The sequence below is a fragment of the Diuraphis noxia genome, unplaced genomic scaffold (assembly GCF_037042655.1).
Source record: "Diuraphis noxia isolate RWA-SAM2 unplaced genomic scaffold, SU_Dnox_SAM2 contig0005, whole genome shotgun sequence".
NCBI classification, from domain to species: Eukaryota; Metazoa; Arthropoda; class Insecta; order Hemiptera; family Aphididae; genus Diuraphis; species Diuraphis noxia.
In genome coordinates, this window is record NW_028301715.1 from 18121291 (window position 1) to 18135175 (window position 13885).

The window sequence follows — 13885 nt, forward strand, 5'->3', positions numbered from 1 at the left end:
TTCCCCTCAAAAAATAAAAAAAATAGTATCATCATAATTTTTGTAAAGAAGCTCATAAGAATAGTAAAATTATTTTTTTAATTTTATCAGGAAGAATATATTTACAATCTATTTTTACAATAATCAGTAAGTATGAAGACAAAATTTTGTTTATATGACATTAATAATATTAGAAAAAGAAGGCCCTCAGTAGTGCCACCTGGCAAGAAAGTAAAATTATTATAACATAATCTTCAAACTACATTAAGTTTGTTTTATTTATTTGAATAATTATTTCTCAGAATCAAATTAGGTAATTATATTATAATTGTCTCTTGAGGTCAGTTTGAGATATTGTAGTCCTGTGGTATTGTAATGATAACCTTAATACATATTTCTGGATTATGATAAATTAATTACCATGAACAATTCAAATACCTATCCTTAAATATTTTACAAAATATATTCCTTTATAAATTCTCATAAAGCTTTCCTTTAGGACTTTTATACATCTCACCGGAGCTGTTGCGTTGCTACAACTCTTCTATTCAAATATCATTCGGAACTCAGAAAGGGGATGTGTATTCATTCTCTATTATTCTGTATGAATTGCATAGCCGTAAAGGTCCTTTTGGAGAGAACCACGGACTTGGGGTGTCAGATATTTTGAGAAAAATTATTTATTATTCACAAGACGGTTCGAATCCATTTAGGTAATATTTTATCTTTAATACTAACAAAGTAATAATAAACTTTATATTTTTATTTTATTCAAATAAAATAATAAAATAAATTTCCATACATTAATCAAACTAAACTTTTCATTTGTGTACAGGCCACCATTGGAACTACTTGAAAATAACTTTGATTTTGTCAGAGACTGTTTAGAAGACTGTTGGGCAGAGAATCCAGACGATCGCCCAGATTTCAAGACTATCAGGGTTAAATTAAGACCTATGCGGAAAGGAATGTAAGTTAGTTGAATATAATTTTTTTTCTAATCATATAATATATGTATGTATATTGTATATGTTATATACTTAGTAAGTTTATATATTGTTTGGATAACTTTTTTTCCATAATTATTTATCAGTTTATCACAGTAAATAAATTAGATAAACAACATTACATATTTATTTTATGTTACAAACACTGAAATACCTACACTTTAGGAGACCAAATATTTTTGACAATATGATGGCAATGATGGAAAAATATGCCAATAATTTAGAGGTATTAGTTGACGAACGAACTGACCAGCTGGTGGAGGAAAAGAAAAAAACAGGTAAAATAATATTAAGTTTTTAAAAATGCATTTCACTCGTTGCGTTTTATACGACAGATGCACTGTTGTACGAAATGTTGCCGAAGTACGTAGCTGAGCAACTAAAAAGAGGACACAAAGTGCAAGCAGAAAATTTCGATTGCGTGACGATTTATTTCAGTGACATTGTTGGTTTTACATCAATGTCTGCAGAAAGCACTCCTTTTCAAGTATCTATATACGTTTCACTGCGGTGTCATTGGCTGAGCAGAATGTGCTCAACTTTCTTGTGTATTTTTTTTTTAGGTGGTTGATTTTTTGAACGACCTATATACGTGCTTTGATTCGATAATAGAGAATTACGATGTTTACAAAGTAGAAACAATCGGAGACGCGTATATGGTGGTAAGAATTTAAATTTTCCCATACCTGTCGATTCACACGTATTTTATTATTTTTATATTGTTAAACAATTTTAATTTTTAGGTTAGTGGTTTGCCTATTAAAAACGGTGACATGCATGCCGCAGAAATCGCTACTATGTCATTACATTTGCTCGAAGCTGTGAAAAAGTTTCAAATTAGGCATAGACCGTACGACAGTCTTAGACTCAGAATTGGGATTCATTCCGGTTAGAACAATAGTATATCATAATAAAATGTTTACGTTAAAAATGTATTTTATTTTATTTTCAAAGAGGCTAAACTTAAAAAAAAAATTGTTTTAAAAGTACGAATATCCATCTATTGTTTTTAACCACTATGGATTTTTTTATTATTTACTCGTAATACGAATAATGAATTTATTGTTTTTTAAGCTTGTACCGCTTGACAAAAGTTGTCGATTATTACGTTAGCTAAGATTTGTTTCGTTTATGACTGTATTAATATTAGTTATAAGGTTATAACATTTAAGTTTTAAATTAGTGAAACCATTATGATTGTGTTTTTACTGTGTAGAAATATTATATTAGGTAACCTATTGACATAATTTAATTTTCTGTTTAATTATCAAGGTCCAGTCTGTGCCGGAGTTGTTGGTTTAAAAATGCCTAGATATTGTTTGTTCGGCGATACAGTAAATACGACCAGTAGAATGGAATCCACCGGACAAGGTAAATGCTTTTAATTTATTATTATTGTTTTTTTTTAACTTACTTTAAGAGGACGTTACACACATTTGTTGTCTTCATCTTACAAGTGCGTAACATAACAAACTTACGCTTAGCAGATCACATTTAGTTCCGTTAGTTTAGAGAAAATATACCTATTATGAAACTTGATGGTAAGAACATTATCTGTGTTTGTATGTGGGTTTTTATGATAACTTAGTTTTTAAGTGAATTATGAGAATTTTTAATTTTCGATTTATTTTTTATATACACGTAACTTGCTACAAAATTTAACTACCTATCGTAGAAAACTCGCATGCAAACACAGATAATGTTCTTAACATCAAATTTAATAATAGGTTGATTCACTCTAAGTTTTAAACTAACGGAGCTAAACATGATCTGCTAAGGGTAAATTTGCAATGTTTTGCACTTGTAAGACAACAAATGGTTGTGAAGTGAACTCTTAATAAGAATAACTTTCAGCTGTCCCGTGGTAAGTATTCCCTGAATAGCAGCGCACGTCATAAGTTGAACCCAAAAGACAGCTGCTGTTCAAAGAATTTTTTTTTCCTTGCGCGTATCACTTGCCTACTTTCTATTACATTACAACATACTTAGATAGTTTTATTTCTAATACTTTTTAGTATTAATTATTCTTAAGTTTTTTTTCATACTGTATTATACTCTTTTAAACGATTATTCATTTTCAAAAAATTAAAATAATTTCTATAATGTACCAATATTTTTTATTTATTAAAACACTACTTAATTTAATACTTAGGTATATCGTAGAACTCTAAAATAGTTTTACTAGAGAGAGCTAAATACCTTAATTCAGAATTGTATTAACGGCGTTAATTATTTTTTTCGTTGTCAACGAGAATATTATAAATAATTAAATACATACTCTTATATTATTTGTAATTTAACTATAGATAATTTGATAATACAATATGTATTATCTATGCATATATATTTACGTATAATACCATATGATTTTCGAGCAAAAATTTGGACCTTGGGGTTTCAATGTAACGTACCTACCTTATATTGAATATAATATTAAAACATTGTTACCTAAACGCTCTCGGTTTTCAGCTTTGAAAATTCACTGCTCCAACGAATGCCGTACTCTGTTAGAACGTCTGGGTGGTTATCAAACCACCGAACGGGGAATGGTCGAGATGAAGGGTAAAGGCAATGTGCGCACATATTGGCTAGTGGGTGAGGACCACTTGCACCGGTTAAAGAGAGATGAGTTCAGGGCCCAGCGCCGGGAACAGCAAACAGGAAGCAAGCACCGCAAGTCGTCCAGACATCAGAAGAGTGTGAAGGATGGACCTCGAAGCTCGTTAAAGGTCCCGAAAACGACGATGAACGGACAGTTGTCCAGGTACGTTACGTTATACGTTGCAAGTTTTTACTTATCAAATTTTTTAAGGTTACCTATTTTAATATTGTTATAATAATACTACGGTGATCATATATTTATACTCGAGATATCATACCTACCTAATTTGCCTTAAAGATTTGAAAACTTAATTTTCAAATTTTGAATTTATAGTAAGTATTCTCTATCACTATAAAAACAAATCTTAGGTTAAAATAGGTTGATAGGTGGTAAAGTTTGTTATTGTTTATTAGGTATCTAGATTTTTTTGTTCAGTCCGTAATTTGTTATTTCTATTATATTAATATTAAAAAATATGACTTTATGAATCTATTTACATAACACTGACAACTGTCTTGAACAATAAATACGTGCCACTGGAATTGTGTGGTGACAACTGTTGTAAGCGTAAAAATAGACAATAAACCGTTAGCAAGACGCATAGTAACTTTAATATATTTTCTAGTATTTATGGTATTTATGGTATTAGTTTTTATGTTTATGATTTTACGCTATAAATTATAACATAATTATGAAAATAAAATGGTATTTGACGCAAAGGTCACGCATATGGTCGAGTATCATTATTATTATTATATTATTATTTAATTTACATTATTTATGTATTTGGTGCGGAGAGAGACGAACGAGTTTATATTATAAAATATAATATTACCAACATTCGACTAGCGAAAATATGATCGAGTGAAATCGATATGAACTTTTAATATAGTTTCGGTTAAGGTTTTAACATGAAATGCACCTACTGTAATAATATTTACTCGTACAGGGATTTCCTGAAAATATAAGATTACGAGATTTTAACCTAAAACATTTTGACGTTGACTGTCTTAAAAAACCACAGATTTACACTCGAATCAACTACACACAGACGCCATTAACAAATTCATCAATCATTCTGTTTGCGTTATTGTATTATTATTATTCAATACGAACCCTTCACATAACGCACATGTTGGGTGATTTACTAACTATCATGATCGTAAATATTTAATGGTGTAGCTGGTTGTTAAGTTGTAGTGTTTCGATTACTCTATTATAATATAGTAGACTATAATGTTCTGAGTTGTACTTACTTATAGTATAACAATAACATTAAGGAGATTAATTGTTTAACTTAAAACTTTTTGAAAGACGAATAAAGTATCTTATGAGAGCAATATTGTATTAAACGAATGATTAAAATTTGAATGGGTGTTTTGAAAGTGTATACTGCAGTTGACGAAATTATAATATTCTAAGTATCTAAGAGTTAATTAAAAAATTATAACTTATTTAGAATTGTAGATAAAGTTGCTGCGGATAAAGTTCATATGAAAAACTTTACATTTTATGCATACGATTTCATCTTAGGTAAAACAAATAAAACAAGTAAAATATATAGTTCGTATTTTGTATTACAGATTACATTATAACAGTTTTCGAAAATTCATAAATTCAACACCATTTATATTTTGAAAGTTAATTTGTGTTCAACAGGTGTAAAGCGATAAGGGTTTTGTTTAGTGTCACAAAACGCATTAACGTTTTCCATTCAAGTGTACACAATTTTTGAACAAAAAAAAAGAATGAATAATTTTATCATTCAACGTTCATCGTAAATAATCATTTTTCCCCAAACATTTGTATTATACTCGTAATTTGTTCCATTTACCTGTTAAATGAATAATTTATTAGTTTTTAACAAACCCTGTACAATATACTAATAGACGTATAAAATTATTAAAAAACTAACTCCATCAGTATAGAACATTAATAATTGTACTGAACAATAAAAGTTGAGGAGTTTGAATCAAGTTATATTACGTATATTATCTGCGTTTAATTTGAATAACCTTCACCAATAATCAATATACGCATTTTACAGAGAGCTTTATTTATTTTGTTATGAAGCTTACGTTTCCATATTAATATACCTGCCTGCCTAGTATAAAAATGATCTGATTTTTCAATAGGCTGTTGGGATTTTTTTTATACAGTGGCTTAGTCTCTATAAGCTATTGTGGACCAATAAAACATCAAAAACATATTTTTGACAGAGCCATATTATAAGAAATGGACTGTGTGTGTTCCATATCATGGCTTTAAGTTGCCAAGTGCCAACATTGCAAGAAAGAGATATTAAATAGCATATGACATATGATGGGACCTAAAGTGTACCAAGCAAAATTTTTCTAATAAACTTATGTTATATGTTATCTTTGTTGTCAAACTTCATACTGTCTCTTACTATTTATGGATATATATATATCGTTTAAGTGGTGTGCTATCTTTTTCTAACTTTATCGACCTTCCCTGGCCTCTCTCTCTCTGCTATCTGTAGTCCATTAATACATTTTTTATAGATCTATGATTTGTATTGGTTATTTTCATATCGATGACTTTATATGTAATCTACTCGGTGTGCTGCAGATGCTGCAGTTTGGAGTCACCGAAAAAGTTGAGGTTCGCGATGCACCACGACGATGGCACGCCGGTCAGGCGACGGCCGTCAGGTGTTGCCGAAGAAGAGGACGAATATTGCTGCGATCGGCACTTAAGCGTGTCGTGCCCGTGCATAGATCATTTCGACCAGGACCCAATGGCGGCTGGCAAAAGGCCGACCAACTGCGGAGCGTTGTTGCAGGCTCCGGTGGTCAGGGTCCCTGGTTTCCCGCGAGTCAATTCGGCGCCGGTCACGCCGATGGCGGCCGACTGTCTGGAGATGACGGCCGTGTCATCGCTTTCCGCCATGGATGATGTCAACGAACCGCTGATCAAGTCGGACGAATACTGTAAGGACGGCGCTATAACGTTCGTGTGACCCACGTGGCGACCGTTTCGGCTCGGGAATGATGGGAAGGTGGGAGGGGGTGAGTCCCTTCTCCATTCCTGATCACCGGCACAATGACGGTCTGCGGAGGTGGTGAAAGCGTCGTCCGATCAGATGAGGACGATGCGTTTTAGAGGATTCGTTCACTGGACTTTCGCATTCAAAGATTTACTTCTAGGGAACTGCGCAGGACTGTAAAATTGTGTGGTCGAGAGATTGAAGAGAAACTTCCGCCGATCACCGAATGGTTGTAATTTAATGACACAATTATGCTATGTTTCCTTCTATAGATTTGTCATCCCCTCGTCCCGTCCTCCCGAAACTAGTGTTCGGGTGACACCATAAATCATTTTATTGTTGTAATAATAGCGTCGTCGCGATATTGTCCCTATTTACTCATTAATTCCGTGCCCCCTCCCCGCGATGACTGTGAGATGTTACTACGACGGTAATCATTTGATTGTTATTATATATGCGCATCGAGTCGGTGGATACCGACCGCGATAATACTCTACGGTATTGCGCCGTCGTCAACAATGTCGTTTTAATACATTACATTTTCGTCGTCATTATTATATATTATTATAATAATTACTCTATCGGTTTTGACGCGATCCGACCGCAAACGTAGGTATACTCTGCCCGCAGAGAATGAGGCGAACGTAAAACGATTTTCCATATCAGAATTCGTCAGTTTTGGCCGATATGCACGGTTAGCTATACGCATTATATATACGTCATTACAACTCACGAACACTTTTACGTCTCAATACACATTATGGTATGGAAATGTTCATAAGCTTTAACGTTATGTTATATTTTATCTAGAATTTTACGCGCCCTGTAACATTCCAAACATTTATATTATATTATTATATTATATATATATATATATATTTTAAATTGTATTCAAATAGTTACGATTTTAGTTATATTTTGTAAAATACATATGATAAATATGTACATAATTTTTAAATTGTTACTTAGTGCATATTAATTGTTTGTGTGTGGTGGACATTTTTTAAAAATTGTTCAGTCAAATTTATTACGCAATCAACCGAGATCAGTACACTTTAAGTAGGTATCTATAGCCTATAGGTAATAATAATATTGATAATTTGTTTATCTTCGTCGTCTATTATTATACTATAATATGATTGTTTATCATAGAGGACAAAAATTATAATTAAACTGTCCAAAAATTAATATAATTCTCTTAATATTTGATACAAAATAAAAATATATATCGTACACGTACTTAAATATTGATATTTTTTTTTCATGTATTGAATATATTATTGCCTTGGGATGTTCACTCGTGAATTGCTCGCGTCTGTGATATTTGATCAGTGTTATTTATAGATCTTCCAAGTCTGCGGACTGTGAATCTCACTGTTTGAAGTGTGTTGCGCCGTAAACGTCTAAACAGGAATGTATTATAAAGGTAAGCATAATACACCAACCATCATATTTAGATCATAATGTCATATATTTATGTGTGCACGTGTATTATAATATGATTTCTCAGAGTGTTATATCTAAAGTCACGAGGTGTGTATGATGATATTTTCTGTTTTGTCAATACTGCTCGAAGTAAGAATTATATAATATTCTACGAAACGTCAACAGAATATTATGCATCGGGCAAAATGAGTATAATAAACGTATAGAATTTTTATTATTCTTAACAGGACACATCATTATAATAAAAGTGTCCGAAAAAAACAGAAATATTATTTAGATTTAAAAAAAAAAAGGTCCAAAAACATGTACATTGTACATTATTAAACCACCCCGCCGCCGCCGAATATTTAAAATGTTTGCATCATGCGTTAATTTAATAATGTCTAGAAGTCGGTGCGTTTCAACGAAATCGAGTAACATGAAATTAAATCCACTGTACACTGTTTAAACTTTAATGGGCATTACTAATATAATATGCACCGACGACGTTCATTTAAGTAATTTATTATGCACACTCACCACCTACCTATATAGATAGTTATAAGATGTAACAGACGAATACGTATATATATTATATATATATTTATTTTACAGTTTTCTTAAAGTAAAACTGTTTTGTCAGCTGCAGTTTACGAGTTTCGATTATTCCATCGTGATGATATTATTATGCGTATGCAATACCTATATGTATAGCAATATGTACATGTAAATATTACAACTGAAACACTGCAATTTCTAGTAAACAATATTGTTTTGAGCATATTTGATTCGACACGACTAACGTTTTTTATTTCAGCAAAATATAAAAATAATAATATGTTATGATCTTGATGTCGTGTTTGGATAGCCTATGCTTACAAATATCATGATGTGTTGTTTTTATTGTGTGAAGAGTCAACAGCGCACTTCGATTCGTGTTAACAGTAGGTATACAGAGATTGAAAATATCAATTCATCTGTATACAATGTATATACATATTATTGCACATCGAAACCGGCCCAGACGATATTAGAGACGTGCGAGGAATAAGTACGAAATATGAAGACAATACTGTAATACATTATAGGTACATACTTCATTCATATATATAGAAAAATAATCTTCCTATTGAGATGAAATCCAGAATTCTTCATTAATCACTTACGAACATCAACTCGTAAACAATCTTATATACGTTATACATATATAAATAGGTGCCCAATAACATTTAAAAAAATATTTTCATTTTCCCAAAATGTAATATAATCGGTTGAAGGCGTTAAGGCTAGTTTATTTCATTGTAAAAAGTATAAAAGGACATGTACCAGTTGCCCCTAAAAGTACCTTTTTTTATACCAATTCCCCCCAAACTACTTAGAACAAAATGTACCAGTTGCCCTCAATCAAATGTACCAGTTGCCCTCAATCAAATGTACCAGTTACCCTCACATGTTAATATATACACGATTACAATATATAGCCTGTAAAATAGGGGAGGTAAATATACAAATAATAAATAAAATGATTTATAAAAATAATGTAAAATAGTATAAAATGATAAAATCAAATTTTGATATTTGCAATTATATATGATATTGTATTTTGTAATAAATAATAAATATAATTTATTATACAAATAGTATGGATAAAATTAAAATTGTATTAATAATAATAGCCTACTATACTAGGTGCAAAGTCAGGATTTTACAAAAACGCGTAAATTTTGACGCGTATAAGTGGATAGCCGATCTACATAATTATGCCACATAATTATAATATTTATTATTTTATTAACTTTTTCATATTATTTTGTCAAAAATTGCCACATAATTTTAATATTTATTATTTCATTGACTTTTTCATATTATTTTGTTAGTAATTATTAAAAGCATATGAATATTTTCTATAATTTTATACAAATTATCACATATTTTAATATGCCACTTATTATTATAACTATATTATTTATTATAATTTTTTTATTTCTATCGTTTTATACTATTTTACATTATTTTTATAAATAAATATATTCATTATTTGTATATTTACCTTCCCTATTGGCTATTTTACAGGCTTGTAATCGTGTATAATATATTAACATGTGATGGCAACTGGTACATTTGGTCGAGGGCAACTGGTATATTTTAAAAATCCCGATAACAGCCGTGGGGGGCAACTGGTAAACACCCGTATAAAACATACCTAAACAGAAGATGAAAATGGTATATTATTACAATATTTTTATACCTGGTAAAAAAGCTTCAATTACTAAAGTTCTTAGCCTAATCGAACTATAATCAGAAATAAATATTGACATATCTACATTATACATTTATACATAAACGATATTTGTCTATGGGGCTAGGTCAATTGAGTCCGAGATAAGTTTGATACATTTTGAAAGTGGTAAATCGAGTCCCGGAAAAACAGGTAGTAGGTAGGTTGAGTCCCGTAAAAAAATTGGTAATAAGTAAATATTTTGACTTACATTGATTAAAAATATTAAACATATAAATCAATAAAAAAAATAAAAAATAAATGTCATTATTATTATATTATATAATATATATACATATATCTATATTATGTACTTGGTAATCAACTTCATTGATATTGATTTAATAAACTCAAATCGGGTAATAACATTACTCGATTGTACTCATTATACTGGTGTATATTTGGTAATTTGCTCATTTAGGTTTTGTTCCTTATCGAAGGTACAATGCTAAAAAGTTATCGGCTTATATTGACTGTGATTGATTTGGTATTGTTAAGAGTGTATCGTTATTTTCTCCTTGTGGAAAAAAATAATTATATAATTCATATAAATGCATGTTGCTATTTTAAAAATCATATGCATGCTGCAGTCAATGAATGTCCACAAATCACAAATAAAAATTTTATAGTGCATATTTTTAAATTTTAAATGCATATAAATCGTTTTTCCCTGGGACTCAAATTACCTACTACCTTATTTTTTCCGGGACTCAACTTACCTGTTATCTATTTTTCCCCGGGACTCAATTTACCGAGTTAGGGTCATTTGGGACTCAATTTACCAATCCTGTTGTCTATACGTCATATTATGATAACACGTTTGAGGATATTTTCAATTATTCATGTTTTAATATTATTACAATACTATAGGTAAATATCCCACTGAAATGTTTGTAACATTAAATACAGAAAGATATTTCGGTAAATATATAAATTTCTCTGGATGCTTATGATTTTTTTTTGTGAAATATGCCTTCTACAGGTTTTGTTGTAATTAGTTTTTAAATTACTTTTTTCACAGCTTAGGTACAACGCTCTGAATAAATTACGTAAAATAAATGAAAAATGTTAGTGGAATTGCATTTTGCGGAAGTTTGTGTACTATTTCGTATAATATTATGAAACTGGTAAGTATCGTTTACGTTAAACATTTCCACAACGGTCTTACGGCCAAGTAAACTGAACATTATGAATTTCACAAAAAATGTATAATGTATTTGTTATTTTATATCGTTGTTGTTATTTTTTCGTCTTCCATCGATGTGCAATGTATCATTTCCATTCGCAAGTCGTCGTTTGTATTTTAACAAACACAATATTTTTATCGGTATAATATTGATGACTTTGAAACGTATCGAATTCAGTGCTTTGCCGGTGACGGTCCGGGACGATATTATATATTGCTGAAACTTTTCATTTAATTGCGAAACTTTACGATCTGGTGCCTTCTGTGGAATGCCTGCAGATATTATTATATTATAATGTATATAGTATCACAATTGCGTGATGATGTATACGATGATTGCGAACAAATAAACTAGACACAATCAACAATGAGATCGTCTCAATTTCATTTTTGCCATCACAGAGTTAGGGTTTTCTAACATATTTTAATTAAAGTTCCGTGAGTGGACTCACCACTATATTACATTTGATTAGTATGGTTGCCTGACACAGATGAACTCATTTTGTAATGAGTGTAATAATTATCACATAGCTCGGCAGTTATTGAAATATATTTCAAACTCTGGAAAACAATACGATATACCTAATAAATTAAAATAATATATTATGGTTGTTTATTAAAAATATGCAGGTTAGGTTGTAAACGTCGAGTTACTCTAATTTTTAATTGTTTAATATATTTATATACTATTATTATTGTTCTTCTTGTACTATGTAATTTATTTCAGGTGCATAGATCCGAAGGGTTTTTTATTGAATCGAAATAAATTTAAAAATAATTTTTCTTTTCACTCGTTACCGATAAATTATAATTTTGATATCATATTAGGTTGGGTACACTTTTAATTCATTTTTGTTTTATTTAATATTACCTGCGCAGCAACGGTAAACGTAAGAATCTTAAGAAATCAATGGCAGCTGCGTACCTATATAAAGTCAAAAATAAACAAAATGTGTAACGGAAAATAGTTGCAATGCAACATTCCGATAATGATAATAAAAATATGTATAATTGAAAACGAGTTAAGCTGTTTAATTTGGATCGCTATCAATTCCTGTAAAACACAAAGTATATGCATTTTATATAAGTGTATAAAACAAACAGAATAAATTAAAGTGTATTTAGATTTGGATTTCAAAAACGAATTAACGTGCACGTCCAAACGCTAAATATATATTATTCTTTTGTCATGGTTTAAATTTTAATGGAAAAATGTTCACGTAAATATTATAAGTGATATTTCTAATAAAAGAAACCGTTTTCAAGACATTGAATTTAATGTTTACAGACAATTTCCGATTTGATTTCGTCATTTAATTTAATTTTTTTTTTAACAGAAACAAGACAATTTATAATCTATGAACATAATATTATGCACATCTTAATAAAACAAAAAGCGCATTTGATGATTAATAGTTAACAAACGGCATGTGAATGACTTATTGAAGAAATCACCAAATAATAGGTAGAATAGGTATTATTGTTGCTCTTGAAAAGTACATCATCAGATAACCTATCGATGAACGGTAGGTATATATTTTATTATGTAGTAACTCAGCTGAATTAGCTAATACTATGATTAAGTAAATTAAAATTATAGGAACTTATTATAATAAGTATATTTAATAAATTTTACACGCGAGACGGACGCTATTTAAACGCGATTCATGTGCAGTTGTAATAGTACATAAGAAAAACCATGTGTTGCTGCTGTTGTTTTCTTAGATTCTCCGATTGATGCAGTTAGAAATATATAATTTTTTACACTTTTAATAAACTGATTGATTCATTGAATTTTTATCTCTCATTTTATCAAAAATTAAAATTAAACGTTTTCTAAAATATTTTGTTTTCCTAACATAATATAAAGTCATTACAAAACAACAGTTTAAAAAAAAGTTATTGCTATTTTTACCGTTAAAAATTATAACAACCTTGTAAGTTTATCACTCCTTCTATACGGATAATATTAATTTTTAACCTCATATTCTGAAGAAGGATAATTTTTTGATAATAATATCAAAAGTTAATTTCGCAACAAGTAATTAGTAATTAATTAGTTTTAATAGGTACTTATAAAGTAACGTGTACGTTTTTGAAATTTAGACGGACGTAGTAGGTATTGAAGCAATACAATTTGCAGAGTAGCTCTGCGCGTGCTACTGATTTCATAATATCTACATAATATTATGCTTTAAATACTTTTAACTAATTATCTATACTGTGCAGTAGATTCTACTCGTTTGAAGTTAAACATTTTTAATGCATCAGAGTTTTCAAAAACTTTAATGCTTTTTAAGATAATCAATGTTTACTGTTAAATTAATCAACCTGCATTCATTATATAGTATTTATTATTTATATTTTATTACATTTATGTAAGTAACTACTATACAAG

General features: G+C 29.9%; 1 protein-coding gene across 3 annotated transcripts in view; it reads left to right on the forward strand.

Annotated features, from left to right (window-relative positions):
* The window catches only part of LOC107162960 (guanylate cyclase 32E), an 84463-nt gene extending 76620 nt beyond the window's left edge, over positions 1-7843 (forward strand). For all 3 annotated transcript variants that reach the window (XM_015510158.2, XM_015510159.2, XM_015510160.2), the window contains 9 exons: positions 479-692; positions 815-949; positions 1152-1264; positions 1322-1473; positions 1550-1648; positions 1730-1874; positions 2259-2357; positions 3456-3750; positions 6181-7843. In XM_015510158.2, coding sequence (XP_015365644.2) covers positions 479-692; positions 815-949; positions 1152-1264; positions 1322-1473; positions 1550-1648; positions 1730-1874; positions 2259-2357; positions 3456-3750; positions 6181-6571 — 1643 coding nt within the window. In that variant the 3' untranslated portion in view covers positions 6572-7843. The remainder of the gene's footprint in view (positions 1-478; positions 693-814; positions 950-1151; positions 1265-1321; positions 1474-1549; positions 1649-1729; positions 1875-2258; positions 2358-3455; positions 3751-6180) is intronic.
* Positions 7844-13885: the final 6042 nt, after the last annotated feature.